The 16,115-nt window shown below is 40.3% G+C and overlaps 1 protein-coding gene across 8 annotated transcripts in view; it reads right to left on the bottom strand.

Annotated features, from left to right (window-relative positions):
* The window catches only part of NFIA (nuclear factor I A), a 383,622-nt gene that overhangs the window by 118,030 nt on the left and 249,477 nt on the right, over positions 1 to 16,115 (bottom strand). For all 8 annotated transcript variants that reach the window (XM_050804192.1, XM_050804211.1, XM_050804202.1 and 5 more), the window contains one exon: positions 14,703 to 14,777. In XM_050804192.1, the coding sequence (XP_050660149.1) occupies positions 14,703 to 14,777 (75 nt within the window). The remainder of the gene's footprint in view (positions 1 to 14,702; positions 14,778 to 16,115) is intronic.

Here is a 16,115-nt window from a genome sequence, read left to right as displayed (position 1 = left end):
AAAGAGAGAGTCAGGGTTAAAATGTAAGGACGCTGACCTCAAAACCTGGGCTTTTCTTACTGCACCACACTGACTCCCACATATAGTATTTGCCTTAAACTTGAAATAATAAAAAGGTACACAGTGTCTCTGTCCCCAAAAGGTTTACAACCTAAGTGGTATACTAAAATAATACCTTAATATCTAATGCAATGCCGAACATGCTAAATTTCATAGGAAAAGTGTTATGAATGTGCTAGGAAAGTTCAAAGGAGTCATAGATCCCATTGGCTTGTGAGATCAGAAAAAGGTTTGATTCCAGGAAGAGTGGGCACTTAAACTGAGCCTTTAAGGATGGTTCAGATTTAAAGAGGCACAGGAAAGGCTTTCTTGGCAAAGGACAAAGTATGTGCATAAGTTTGGAGATAAGAAGTAAAGTGGGCCGGGCGCGGTGGCTCACACCTGTAATCCCAGCACTTTGGGAGGCCGAGGCAGGTGGATCACAAGGTCAGGAGATTGAGACCGTGCTGGCTAACACGGTGAAACTCCGTCTCTACTAAAAATACAAAAAATAAGCCGGGCATGGTAGTGGGCACCTGTAGTCCCAGCTACCTGGGAGGCTGAGGCAGGAGAATGGTGTGAACCCGGGAGGTGGGGCTTGCAGTGAACCAAGATCGCACCACTGCACTCCAGCCTGGGAGACAGAGCAAGACTCCGTCTCAAAAAAAAAACAACAAAAAACAAAAACAAAAAAATTAGTAAAGTGAGTGATCTGTGGGATCCAGGACAGTTTCTGAATAGGGAAGTAATAAGATCACTGTAGACCTGGGAACATTCATAAGGCAACTGATATGGTTTGGCTCTGTGTCCCCACCCAAATCTCTCCTTCAATTGTAATTTCCACATGTCAAGGGTGGGACCAGGTGGAGATAATTGAATCATGAGGGCAATTTCCCCCATGCTGTTCTCGTGACAGTGAGTGAGTTCCCACGAGATCTCATGGTTCTATAAGGGGCTTCCCCCTTTACTCGGGACCCATTCTCTCCTGCTGCCCTGTGAAGAGGTGCCTTCTGCCATGATTATAAGTTTCCTGAGACCTTCCCAGCCATGTAGAACTGTGAGTCAATTAAACCTCTTTTGTTTACAAATTACCCAGTCTCGGGTACTTCTTCATAGCAGCAGGAGAACAGACTAACGCAGAAACCATATTCAGAATGCTTGGAAGGGGGCTAAGATTCTGGAGGTAGGGAAATCAGAAGATTGATTCAAGTGTCCCAGCAGGAGGGAATGGAGGCCAGGACTCTGCTGTTGGGAAAGAAAATATAATTTTTACAATGGATATTTGACAACTCCTCCAGGAGAGCAAACAGGTCTAAAAGACCTGTTCCAAACTGTGCACTTGAAAGGGCATAAATAAATGATCATATTCTTCTAACAAATATAAAACATCAATAAGATATATGTAACGCAGTATACTTTTTAACTAATAATGGCATTAAGTCCTTCTTTTGAAAAATTAAGAAACTAATAAAAGTTGTGGAGGGTTAAATGATTTGTCCAATGTCACATAAATTCTGGCCTACCCAGGTTATCACATTGGGTTTCTGAAGTTAAAGACTAACTGCCTTCTGGTGTGCTACAGAAATGATGCAGCCACTGCCAATCAAATGTGGAGACGTTAGGGCAGGACTGGACCAAGCACAGCACTGCCTCTCTGTTCCATTTATTGTGAAATCCAGTTTTGCTCCATTTGTAATTGACTCTAGGCTTTATCATTCTTTGTCTCATATGTAACATTTTCTCCCTATCTAGGTTGAGATGCATTTTGAAGGTTATAAAGAGATACCATGGGGCATAAAAAACGCTAGTCTAGGATGGGGAGAGATTGTCTAGATTCCCTGTCCTGCCAATAACCACCTGTTTACTTGTTTAAGTTGCTGAAACTCTTTGGGCCCCGTAATTCTAATAATAATTATGGTAAAAACGAACTGCCACCACCACCACTAACCACTGCTGCCACCATCACCATCACGATTTATTAGGCATCATTTATGAACCAGAAGTTGGGCTAAGGGTTTTAAGCACATCATCCCATTTACTCCTCACCACAAGTCCCCAATTTTTGGCACCAGGGACCGGTTTCATAGAAAACAATGTTGCCAGGGATCAGAGTAGGGGGGTGATTTCGGAGTGAAACTGTTCCCCCTCAGATCATCAGGCATTAGACTCTCATAAGGAGCCTGCAGCCTAGATCCTTCGCATGTGCAGTTCACAATAGGATTTGCATTCCTATGAGAATCTAACACTACCACTGATCTGACAGGAGGCGGAGCTCAGGGAGTAGTGCTCACTCACCGGCCGCTCCCCTCCTGCTGTGCAGTCCGGTTTCTAACAGGCCACTGACTGGTACTAATCTGCAGCCTGAGTGCTGGGGAATCCCGATCCTCACCATACCACCAGGAAGGAACTGAGGCACAAAGAGGTTGAATAACTCTCCCAGGTCATGAACTCAGAGGTAATACACATGACCTTTAATCCTACAGATCCTAGAGCTCCCTTTGACCACAGTTTTGTGTACACAGTTGATCATCAATAAATATGCTTTGAATTAAGGAGAGTGAATAATTACCCTCCCTATTTGCCCCCTCTAAACTTTAAACAATACCAAATGAAACTCAGAATTCTATAAATACATATACATCGTGTGGAGGGGCTCCCCAATTTTCTTAAGTAGTATTGTAATGAATGAATCTGAAGTATTTTGCTCTATCGAGGAGTTTTTCTCAAAAGGTTAACTTTTGGAAATTGTCTCTTCAGATATTATTTCCAAGTCATTCATCCTCTACCCCCGCCTCTTTCCTGTCATAAGTAGAATGTAGTCTTTGTGTCATTTCTTAATAAATGGTTTGCTATTAAGGAATCATTATAATAATGTAGGCTACTGGAAGAAAGGGGTTATTTTAGTAGCCAACCCTCTTAATGACCTGCTCTTCTGTACACATTAGTAGTTGGATAAGGTTGTGGTTATTGAACTTCTGCCATCCACCAGAGACAAGCTGCTCAGGCTTGCATTGTTGGAAAGAGAGGATGATGGAAAAAATTTCTATACAAATTTTTGAGCTACTCTGCCTGAGAGAGTACAGTGTGCTAAGTTTCCAACTTGTTCAACAGAAGCCAGCAGGGAGCATTAACGAAATGACTAGTTTGTCCAACCTACGGTTAATAGTACATATCCTCGGAGAGGCTGTATTCAGTGGAATTCAACAATATTTATGGGGCACTTTTAGTGAGCCAGGCATCATTTCAGATGCTTGAGAAACATCAGTGGACAAGATACAAAAAACCCCTGCCCTTGTGGGGCTTACATTTCAGAGACTGACCATTATTGTCCCTTCTTCAAATCTGTATGGCCACTGAGGAATATGAAAGAACAGCAACAACTCAATTTCCAACTTATAACTATGAAAAAATGGAGATACATTTTTCTTCTGATTACATGATCTAAAACACTCAGTGAGACTTTGGGAACTTGTACTTTAAGACTGGGGAGAAAAAGTCCAATAGCAGCACACAGTTCTATGGACCCAGCACAATTTAGTGTTGTTTTGCATTCCAGTGGCAAAGATCTTGTAAGAAAGTTCATGTCACTGGCACAAAGGGACTGAACATGGGAAAATACTTGTTCTTCTTTCTATCAAAGGCACAGTTGTAAAACGCACAATGCTATGAAAACTCAAGCAAATCTGGAATCATCGTTAAAGGGAATTAACTTGGAAAGTAATTTATGGCAAGAAAATTCAACTCCTTTGTTATCTCCCTTTTACCGTAATATGCTTCCTGAACACTGCCTATGAGAAAGGGCTTTTAGAAAGAAAAAAAAATAAGTATAGTAAAAATTAACTCATTTTATCAATTTGTGCTCTCTGCCAGAGTTTCCTGACTGTGGCTACGAGAGGCTGTAAAACTGATGAATTTGCATGGAAAAAGAAACCAGTGTAAGTAATTTGTGTAAGAGGTAACACGAACATAGACTGCTATAATTCAGACGCCCTGCAGATAGCAGACTGCTGCAGTGTGAGCAGTTATGGGTTAGAAAAATGACCACACTGCAGTCAGTCTGACTTGAATGGAAATCAATCATAAAGGTACTTTCTCTGCAGCTTCTACGCCACAGTCTTCAGCAACTCCTTTGCCAAGCAGATTTCTGGTCTGTAAACCCTGTGCTGATCTCCTGTTTTCCACTTTTCCTTTCTAAAAGGTCTGACCAAATGCAGGCTAAGAGTATGGTTTTCCAAACAGGAACATTAAAAAAAGGCATTGAACTAAAACAAGGATTTCCCTCTACGTGAAAATGAACTCGCCTGCTATTAAAAGATTTAACCAATGCTTTTTATGAAATGTAGTATTAGGTGCCAAAAGCCAGTAGAATATTTTTTAACCCCATGAAAGGCATCCGCTAACACAGACAGAGCCTTATTTTCACACATCCGTGTCTTGTGGACACATGTTAAGGAATACATATGTGGTGGCAGAAGGAGAAAAGGGAGGTGAATAAAGGAATTTTCATTTTTCAAAAAATCTTTCTGTTTCATTAAAATAGGAAAAATCCACCGATACATTTTCCCACCCCATTCCAAATCAGGAAGATAATTTATCTTTGACAGATGATTACTGTGAGTTTAATTGGTAAATTAAGTGTATTCAGGCATTTTATTGCCATAAAATAAGCTCAGTCTTAGATCTCAAGAAACTTAGATATGTACTCTACAGAGGAAAAGTCTGTCTCCTACTTATTTTTGTATTCTCCTCAGTACACAGTGCAGGGTGCTTCATATATTACACATATGCACCAAATGTTTACTGAGCTGAACTAAAATTACATGAGCTTGTTAATGAAAAATAGCTAAGAGCTAATATTTATTGAGCATTTATTACATGCCAGGCAATGTGCTAGGTATTTTACCTGACTCAACTCATTTAATCTTTGCATTATCCCTATGGAATATGTATTTATATTATTCTCATTTAGAAACGAGAAACTACACTGTGGGTTAAGTAACATGGTCAAGATCACGCAACTAAGTGACAGAGGAAGGGCTTGAATGTAGACATTTCCTAGATATCTGTTCAGAGAAACAGGAGTGAAATCCACATTTCTAGTGCTGCTGTCTTTCCTTTGTCATCAGTTATGAGGGAGATAAATTCAACAAGTTTAAATGGAAGAATAATTATCGCCCACACTTATGTGGCAAAACTTCTATCTCATCATTCTCCTTCTCGCCTCTCTGCTTTTGCAGGTCTTAAACCTTACAAGCATCAGCAAGAGTTCCACTGGATGAAGGGCCCTGCCACCTGGTCTAACACAGCAGTCCACAGAGGGGTTAGCAATGCTGACTGATCTGCATTAGTGCCTTCTGCCTTGGGGACCGAAATTGATTTTCTGCATTTTAGAGTATCATCATATCTTAGCTTTTGGTTGAGGTCAAATGTGGTACCCGTTTAATATCTGATACAGCCTCAGTCATGGGATTAAGTCTTCTCTGACAGGGGTGGGACTTGATGGCCTAAGAGGTCTTTTCCCCACAGTGATCTATAAACCAGGGAAGGGCTAAGCTAAACATAAGCCCCACAACCAATAGCGCACTGGGGCTACTTGACCATTAGCTGTTAGGAAACCAAACTGTATCAACAGGGTCCTATCCCAACAATTGACTAATCCAGCTGTCTAAAAAATAAATAGTTTTCAATATTTCCACCAGTAACTTCCATTTTTTTTCTCCTCCACCTAGTGAAAAATCCTGGGTATTAACATGTACTCATATTAACCACAGACTGGATTAGCTCAGTTCCAGTATTCGACCTATGTGAGGTTTTGCTGAATGTGGACTCTACCAGCCCCATTCTAGCCACGCTAAGATGGTCAATACCAATAGCCCTTCTAATCGGCAAGAGTTAGCTATGATAATGTACTCCAGCCAAATCTCAATAATATTTGTGGCCCTACTGCAGGGTAATATAGGATTTCTCCTAAGCTTCTGGAAGTCACAAAAACCCCTTTTAGTTTTTCAGTGTTACTACTGGATATGAATATCCACCATGAAAAAGTTGAGGCTTATGAGTGCATAAATAAAGGTTTATTAAAAAGCACATTATTAGCTGGGCACACTGGCTCATGCCTGTAATCCAGGCACTTTGGGAGGCCAAGGCAGGCGGATCTCTTGAGCCCGGGAGTTTGAGACAAGCCTGGGCAACATGGTAAAACCCTATCTCTGCAAAAAATACAAAAATAGTTGTGTGTGGCAACGCATGCCTGTGGTCCCAGCTACTGGGAAGGCTGAGGTGGGAGGATCCCTGGGGCCTGGGAGGCGGAGGTTGTAGGGAGCCATGATTGTGTCACCACACTTCAGCCTGGACAACAGAGTGAGACTTTGTCTCAAGAAAACCCAAACAAACCACATTGTCAGTAATGACCTGTAGCATGCTTCTGCCATTCATAGGGAATTTTGACTCATAATATGAGTGAAAGCAAAATTTAAAAATACTGTAAAACTAAGTACGACTTTTCAGAATGCTGGTACAGATAACCCAGGTGTGGTCTGCCACTTAAAAAGTTGCTAATGTGTCAGTGTTAGATTGAGAATTTTAAAAGATTCTGCTATCCATGAGATATCTTAGGAGAACAATTTCTAGAATAATGCAGAAACACAGGCTCTGGCTGAAAATCTGAGGAATAAGAGTTTTCTGGTTTCCTAAAACAGAGGAATGAGGTCTAATACTGGCATGCTCTTACTCTATTGGAATTACTCACTCCGTAAGGGTCACCAGAGTGGTGCTTCTCATAAATTGGTTGTTAGAACATGAATTCTAAAATTGGCCCTTCTTAATTTATACACGCGCACACACATGCATTTTCAATACATTTACTGATAGTGGTCAGCTCCAAGATTGGCTCTGAGCACACAGTGAACAAAGATCGGGGCTGAGGCTCTGTTCAGTAACTGTGGTGGTTATCACTGCTGAGCATCTACTCTGTGGCGGACGCTAGGCTATCTGTCACTTAACCCTCATTACACTCCTGAGACGTATTCCTATTTCCAGTACTTGGACATAGGCTTGGCACACAGTTAGGACTTCATGAACATTTGCTAAATGAATAAATGATTGTAACCTAGAAGAAAACACAGCCAAGAGGGGTTAAATATTGCCCAAAATTGATAAGTTGAAAAGCTCGATTCCCCAACTCTATATCCTGTACTGTTTTACAATACCATGCTGCCATCTTGAATATAGGTTTTATACTTGACACATAGGAAGCATAACTGATGAATGACCTAGAAATAGATGAACATACGAATAGAGACCATGACAACACATTAGTATGTACATCAAGGTGTATGTTGTGCTCCTCCCCAGTTCAAATCTTTATAAGAAGAGAATTCATAGTCTGGTAAATTTAGCAGAAGCTTCAGCTGAGAACAGAGATCAAAAGGGCCCCAAATTCTGCCATGAGAACTCTCACTGCCAGCTCTAACCAGGAAGACTGTAGGAGTACATGCATGTAAGAGAAAGGACTAGACCTTCATGCAGAGCGTTGACTGAAGGATACACTAATGTCATAAGCTTATTCCTGCCATGGTTCTAATTTCAACAGCTCAGTGGTCCATGACTACTGCCAGAGCACATATCGAACACAAGGTATATACACCTTTTAATTTGTAGGGCTGAGTCAGCTGAGGACAGAGTCAGCCTAAGGGTGGGGACACTCTCACCTTACATGGCTTCATTAGGTGAGGAGGGTAGGATACGAAAAATCAAGCTTGGCCACCCATACTGTGAGCTAGGATTCCAAAGAAAGGGTAGTTTGATGAAAATTTCTATGACTGCCAGTACATTGCACTTGCTGCCAGCTTTACTACCCAAATATTCACCCCAAATATGTCAAGAAAATTAAAAGGAAAAAAATCACACAACGAAACATCCTCCTAAACTAATTCAATTTCAATATTTATTTTGAAAATTTATTGAATTATAGTAGAGGAAGCTGGCTAAATTAAGCCAGCCAGACTGTTATTTTTCTTCCTAAGAGTATGGCAATATTTATTATTTTACCTCTCTATGAGGGGTTGATTAAAACTAGAAAATGTAACATTTGCAAAGTCATAATATACTCCGAACAAGGTGGTTCAGATAGGGAAAATAAAAATATATAGGGGCCAATCAGAATTTTCTCTTCCAAAATTTAGATTTTCTTTAAAAACTACATTTGGAAATAGACATTATGATTTTTTTAAAGGGCCACCCACTCTTTTGTCTGCTCCACACTCTACCCTCACTCTAGAAGAGGTGCCATTGACTTCTACAGATATAAAATGTGTGATGTTCATTTTGAAATTACTAGTAGAGCCTGCTATTGACCATCTAATTATGCCGAGTTCCATTTATAAACATAGCTAACCACCAAGTTTATGGAGACTTTTTGTGCTGCTTTAATAGGATATTGATCGAGCACATAGTTTGAGTAGACTGCCATTGAATTGTGTAATGGCAAACAAAAGGCAAGGTCACAGCGACTGTTCATGCTAGGGCTGCAATCTATTTTTTACTATATTCTCTTTGTTTCTTCCTTTAATGCTCGAGCCCAAATGGTTTCTTTTGAAAGAAGGTCTTGCTTAAGAATATAAGCTATTTTTAAAATTAATTTCCATGCAATGATCACAGCTATCGTGTTACTTAACACAGGAAAACCAACAGGCCATTCATTTAGAAAGAAAGTTTTAAATCTATCCCACTTTAATTAAGATCTAAAGTACTGCAAATGTTTAAATGGCACCCCAAATGACTCGGTGTCTGGAATTTCTTATCCTACACTCATTTCCTCATTAGTCCTTCTGAGCAAGAACATTTTGTATTTTCAAGTTTGGGCTTGTTCCTACCAGCGAGTTTCATTTTCTTATTGTGCCTTGTAGTGCAGTTCACTCTGTCTTAGAAGTTCCACCATGTCAGGTTAGAAGACTGCCAATAGTTCTTACTAAATTACTGGCCTGAACATCTAAGCATCTGAATATGGGTACCTGAAGATGCAACAAGGACCCAGAGACTTCAAAAAGAACTTTAGAAAGGAACTGCAATTTGGATGTGAATGGCAATTCCTGTGTGAAAATACAGAGAGTTCACATTTCTAAGGCAGAAAACAGCCACTAGGGTGCCACCTCATGCCAGGCTGAGGCATACGTCTGGTTCCATTCACTCCTACTCTCCATTGACAAACAACTCAGGAATCCTGCAGTCGACCCAGCAGCTGAGCTTTGTGGCAGAGCCAGGACAATTCAGCTGCTGGATTTTAATAGATTCTGCAGCACTGCAACAGGAACCAAAAATCAGTCTGGGTAACTGAGAGTGGTTTTCACACCCAAAGACTCTAAGGCTGGCCACAGTGTACTGAGAATCCTGGCTTTTCAAAATTCCAGGGCCATGAAGTCATCCTTAGCCACGAAGTTTACTTAACCCTTGCAGCCGGCTTGGGTGTACAAACCGCCGCTAGAAAATTAGAGCCCACCAGGCCAGAGTCACAATGGCCTGTGTGTATTTGCGGTTTTCCTCTTTCCCAGTGAAGTAGTTAGGGTTTCGAAGTCACTCCACCAAGTTCAAGTAAAATAGAGTCAGCAATTTGGAAGGAAATGGGCAGAAGTAGTGGATTTTTCAGGAGAACTTTCTGGGTTCATACCAGGAGTGATATTTGACAGCCTTAGAGCTCATACTTTGAGGGAAACACTGGTGTAAAATAAACAAAAGAGTGGGTGCTGACAGAGAGAGCTATCTAAGCAGCATCATTTAGCAGCTAGCAGAGTGGGCTCTCTTTGTAGCAACTTCAAGGGAAAGAGACCAAGCTAAAAATGCCTTGAGAAGGCTTTGTTTGAAAATGCAGCATCATGTAAGAGCCATTTCAACAGATGGTTCTTGTCTCTTTCCTCATAGTATTATGCTAAAACAACTTTAGTGATTCTGAACCACATTGTTAACACTTGTAAAACCCCCTTCCCCAAAGCAGAGAATACTTCCCTCTCTCTCTCTCTGGCACAGCGTCTAGTGGTCTGTATTTTCCTCCTCCCCTGGAACAAGGCAATAAATAATTGAGCTACTTTCAGATGGTCCTACCACATGGGGGGGAAAGTAGCAAGAGAACAAATATAGACTTTCGTACTGTAGTACTTTCTTTGCCATGGAAGCAGAACTTTCCATTCTTGCCTTTCATAGTATTATGCTAAAACAACTTTAGTGATTCTGAACCACATTGTTAACATGGACTTTCATGGATGATAATGAAAAAAAAAAATATTAAAAGGTGGTGGGCGGGAGGCAAGGAGGAGAGGGGAGTTCATGGAAGACCGCAGCTTCAGTTGGCCAGCAGGAGTCCCTGATTCCAACAGCTTCATATATCTGATCAGTATAATTCAATGGCAAGCATCCTTGTTGCCTAATCCCTCACCTCTGAGTTTGTCAGGCTAAGCCAGCAGCTTTCTCTTGAGTTTCTCCACCATTGCCACCTCGGTAGTAACCCTACTAAAAACAACACACTTAGCACACAGTTATTTCAGTGAATCTGCATGAGGAAATACTGAAAGAGCACCTCCCTCCTGTCTTACATTTAAAAGGAAGAAAATGAAAAACAATAACTGGAAACCTAGTGAAAGTAAATATTTGCATTAGCAAATTTAAAAATCAAATACTAAAGATCCAGAAAGGCAGAAAAATCTCAAGCCAAGCCATCATTAATGATGACTGTGAAATTTCCAGGCCATATAAGTAGTCATAATTAGGGTATAATTGCAGGGGACTGGATGGGGCTGGGATACCGATAACAGAAGGTTAAGAAATCTGCAAAAGAGTCAGAGATTCTAGGACACTGAGACCATTAAAAACATCTAAGTAAAAGGCATAACTATGGAGAGAGTAAAAAGATCAGTGGTGGGGAGTGGGAGGTAATGAATAGGTGGAGAACGGGAGATCTTTAGGGCAGTAAAACTATTCTGTATGATACCATAATAGTAGTTACCTGTCACTATGCATTTGTCAAAACCCACAGAATGTACAAGAATGAACCCTAATGTAAACTGTGGATTTTAATTAATAATTACGCGTCAATATTGGCTCATGAATTGTAACAAATGTACCACACTAACAAACGATATTAACAATAGGGGAAACTGTTTGGGAGGAGGGGTATATGGGACTTCTGTACTTTCTGTTAACCTAAAACTGTAAACCTAAAAAACTGCCCTAAAAAAGAATAAAGTCTGTTAATTAAAAACGAACTCACACCTGAAAACAAATCCAGGAAAAAAAATGAAGTATCTTACTTGCTTTGGTTTACATGAAAATAGTTTTAACCTTTTTTTAAATGCACAAATTAATAAGCTGAAAGTGTATCAAATCAACAAGAACTGATTATTCAATAAAAGCACAGAATCCTTGGATGCCATTTAGTTCTATAATGCAATTATAGGAGAGGTTTTGATGAAAAGGTCGGCAGTCAGCTAGCTGAGTACAATAAAGGAAAAAGAGCAAGTTGCTTAACCTCTTGGAGCATCGCAGACTCCATCTATAAAAAGGGATGGTAACACCACCATGGGAGGATTGAATGAGATAATGTTTACAAAGTACCCAGCACAATGCCTGGTACGTGGTATATGCTTGATAAATGCTAGCTACTCTAAATTTTTGTATTATATGACATCACACTCCTAACAGGGCCAATATCATGTGTTTAATCACTTTATGCGCCAGTTAGCTTATTTCTATTCAAGGATACAGAATGTACCCCAGGTCCACTCATCTGCAAAAAGCATCCACCACAGTTCTGAAATGGGTGCTTCTCTCTTCCCACATTGGGGAACAAGGAGGAGGGCAGCCTTGCAAGGCAATGCTGAGGGATTTCAACTCCCGCGTGTGGCTTGAGTGTTAAGCCTTTCAGGAGGGTGTGTAGGTGAGGAAACCTGAGCTGGGGATCCTTACCCCAGCCGTCAAGGCAATCTTGTGAAATATACCCTGACAAACATAGATTATCTCTAAGAAAAAGGGGTCTCCTGACTACAGTCGACTAGTTTGGCCTGAAGCCATGATCGAGCTGACACAGCCCAGACCCACTCTTGCCAAACAGTTTCCGTCAGCATGAGGCCATGTGTGAGTGAGTCCCAGAGCGATTACACAGCAGTGTGCAGAATCAAAAAGCATTTGAGAGCCAAAGGATGTTCACGATGCCAGGTACTGGCTAAGCAACCCCCTAAGCGGGCACAGGAAACAAGTCCAGGTCCCTCTGCAAACTCAATCCCTGTCCAGCCATACTCTCTGGCACTCTTGAAGGCAGGTTTAGAATTCATTTGGCAGCCAAGCAATCTTAGACTGACCAGAGTTCTAATCAAACTTGGAACTGATAAGCTTTGGGATATAAGACCTTAAAAGGAAAGACAGGGAGTAGAAGGAAGAGGAGAGGCTGGGGGTGATTCTGTACTGTGTGGGCCTTCTCATACAACCCCCAGGCCTGGAACACTGATGGTAATGAGGACTAAATGTAAGAATTGCAGCACTCAGGGCAGAATAAAATGGCTAGTGCTCCAATCTTACGCTTAAAAGGATTTTCTTTTCACTCTTTAAGGCTATGTTTTAGATCCCATTGAGGGCTCAATGAATGTATTTCCCTATAATGCTACTACGACAGGTATGGTCTGATATACATATATATATACACACACACACACACACACATATATATATATACACATACTCCCCATATTACTGTTATTATTAAAATTACAAGAAAATGTGATATTTATTGTGCTCAAAAGTCCTAAGAGTTATATACACACACACACACACACACACACACACACATGTATATACACACACACACACTGATGCACTGTTATTTGTCTATGGCTGTCCTATAACTAGGGCAGCATATCCTCTCCAGCTTAACAAGGCAACATAGTGTCTACTTAACTGGTTGGTACTTTAATTACACTTCAGTACCATGGCAGCAACCTCCCCATTCCAAGTCACGACCCGCTGCTCCTAATGTCTCATTCCTTAGGGTTCCAACTCTTCTACACTGGAATACCTCAGCATCAACCTGGGAGTCCTTGACTCCCACAATTCTAACACCGACAGTTACCTTCCCACTGTTTCCCTGTCTAGTCTCATGCCATAGATCTCTTCAAGTTCCTTTGAGCCAGTCTAAAAAGTACAGATTCTGGCCTTATAGAGACTCAGCTTAACGATTTATCCACTATTTGAATTTTTTGCTTGTTTGTTTTTTGAGATGGAGTCTCACTGTGTTGCCCAGGCTGGAGTGCAGTGGTGCGATCTCGGCTCACTGCAACATCCACCCCCTGGGTTCGAGCAACTGTCCTGCCTCAGTCTCCTGAGTAGCTGGGACTATAGGCGTGCACCACCTTGCCCAGCGAATTTTTTGTAGTTTTAGCTGAGACAGGGTTTCACCATGTTGGCCAGGCTTGTCTCAAACTCCTGACCTCAAGTGATCCGCCCGCCTCAGCCTCCCAAAGTGCTGGGATTACAGGCGTGAGCCACCGTGCCTGGCCTCACTGTTTGACTTTGGATAAATAACTTAAATAGACCCTCGATTTAACTCATCTTTAAAAATGGGGATAATTTCTTGTCTGAAAAGCTTATTGCAAGGATTAATTTATGCATCTTACACTAAGGCCTAGGACAGTGCCTGGCAGACAGTAAATGACTAGTAGTCATTAGATTCTCCCCTATTCCCACATTGTATATCACATTCTGTGCTCTCAAGACTCTCCTAGCCTATAAGTGACTGAAATAAGAACAGAGAGAATCCAGGCTTTTTGGGACCAGTATGGCTTGTTTGACCTGATGTCGTGTCCTGAGATGGACTGGCTTACTCAGTTAATCTTGCAAGCCTGTAACACAGAGAATGGGGGGTATGAACCTAAAATGAAAATATTTCTTCTTACTCCAGCTCATTCCACAAAGGGCTGATGCTGCTCAAAACCAATTTTAAACATGTAAATTTTACCTACAAGTGGTATTTTGAAGTAGGTGGAGGGGTAAAACAAAATAAAATTTCAATATTTGGTATTTATTTTTCCTTCTTACTGGGACCTGGAACATCATAATCATTGAACATCAAAACCAGTTACGCTTTTAAATAAGAAAAAAGAGAGATTCTTAAGGGAAGGCAACTGTGTATGTGTGTGTGTGTGTGTGTGTGTGTGTGTGTGCGCGCGCGCGCACTAGATTATGTCATAACAAAACTACAATCAATTGAATGGGCCTTTGATCAATGGAGAAAGATGGTGACAGGCACTCTTCATTCACTGTTAGTGATTATTGACAAGCTGGTAATGATCATCCCAGACTGTGTCACTCATACCAAGGGCATTAGCATTTTTTAAAGGTCAAAAACAAATTCTTTTAAAATGCAGAATTTCTTAGACATCAGGGAAGCCTTGGAATATATGTGACCCTCAGGATTTTCGTCTTTCTTTTATGCCTCACATCAAAATAATGTTTAATTTTTCCTGATTTAAATTCTTGGTTGTCAAACAAACTGTGTGTCAAAATTCCTCCAATGGGTAAATGAAAAGGAGACTCTGAAGGCTTTTTTTGGTCTCTAGGGGTCCCAGGCAGAAAGCAAGCACCAACCAAGGCAAATCTGTACCACATGAAAGCAAAATTCTACTTACTCTGTGACACTCTTACTAGCTCAGTCACACTAAAAACACCTGATGTGACAAAACTGTCCTGGAAGCCCAAATGTCCTGGGGAGACAAAAACAAAAGAAAACAAAGTGTCATAAATACAAGACATTTGACAACAGAGCTTTAAATATTAGTTTCATTATGATTAACACATGTGGTGCCTCATCTCCTTCTCTGCTCTCCTTAGGGTTTATGTGGGAGGGCACAGTCATTTAGCTATGCAGATAGATTTGTAGTTTGAATTTCAAGGTTGTGCAAAGCTATGGTACAACAACTGGCTGATTTTTGAAATGGTTAAAAAAAATTCAACAGGAAATCTGAAACAAAAGACAATTTAAAATAAATAGTTACCTTGGGTGACCTCTAAGACCTTAACAATTGGGATAAAAACAGCATATCTGAGAGTCACTAGGAGAGCTGCATTCCATAATAGTTTTTTAAACATTATTCTCTAAAGAAACATCTGATTGGAATTAGTTATCTATTCATTTAACTCAAACAAGATTTAAAGATGTTATTTTCTGGAGGCACCACAGGGTGAATTTTTAAAAAGTCAGAATAGAAAAAGCAAGCCCCAACCCACAAAACAGGAAAACAAATTCTTTTGAGCACAAATAAAAATTCAGATTATTTACACACACCAAATGTTTTTCGTGTCCATTGATTTTTTTGAGAAAAGGTAATAAATCCATGGTTCAAACATTGATTAATCTTTGAACTTTGTTTCTGCTTCATTTTTGCTGGATGCAATTAATTCCCTTTAAGACACCCGGTATCATGTCGATCACCAATTACTCATTTAATTTTATGATATATTCAGAAACATAGAACTTATAAACGACAAGGAACACATAATCTGTGATATGTAGTTTCCGTGTCTGCCTGTACAATTTTCTGATTCTATGACTCTCACACAGGTAGATTCTAGTTGAGAGATCACTCCAAGGTCAGCTTAGTCTTTCCCTGCTTTAAAATCTGGGTCAACAAATTGTTGGTTGAAGGGATTTTTGAAATAATTGTTCTTTGACACAGGAAAGATACCTTGAGAAAATGCAATAAAAGAAAATAGACCAATCTGAATATATAACAATCCATAAACAAAGTTTGCGTTATTAATAAAAGCTAGATTTCATGCACTACTGAGGGAAAGCAAGTTTACCTGTGGCACTGTATATCCACCAGTACATTTACTAAATGTCATACACATAAACACATGCAAAAAGTTGCCATGTTTTGGAGGAGTATAAATGGACCTGCAAATTACTTGTCTTTTTTTTGGTTACACTGGATTTTTGCATAAGAAATTTCTACTGAGATTTTTAAAATTTTCAGTTAACTTTTATATCAAACACATAATCTATGGTATTTGAGATGAAACAGTTCTAAGTTTTAGGATAG

Source organism: Macaca thibetana, chromosome 1, assembly GCF_024542745.1.
Source record: "Macaca thibetana thibetana isolate TM-01 chromosome 1, ASM2454274v1, whole genome shotgun sequence".
NCBI classification, from domain to species: Eukaryota; Metazoa; Chordata; class Mammalia; order Primates; family Cercopithecidae; genus Macaca; species Macaca thibetana.
The sequence above is the reverse complement of the archived record's forward strand: the minus strand, read 5'-3'. Positions and strand labels throughout refer to the sequence as shown.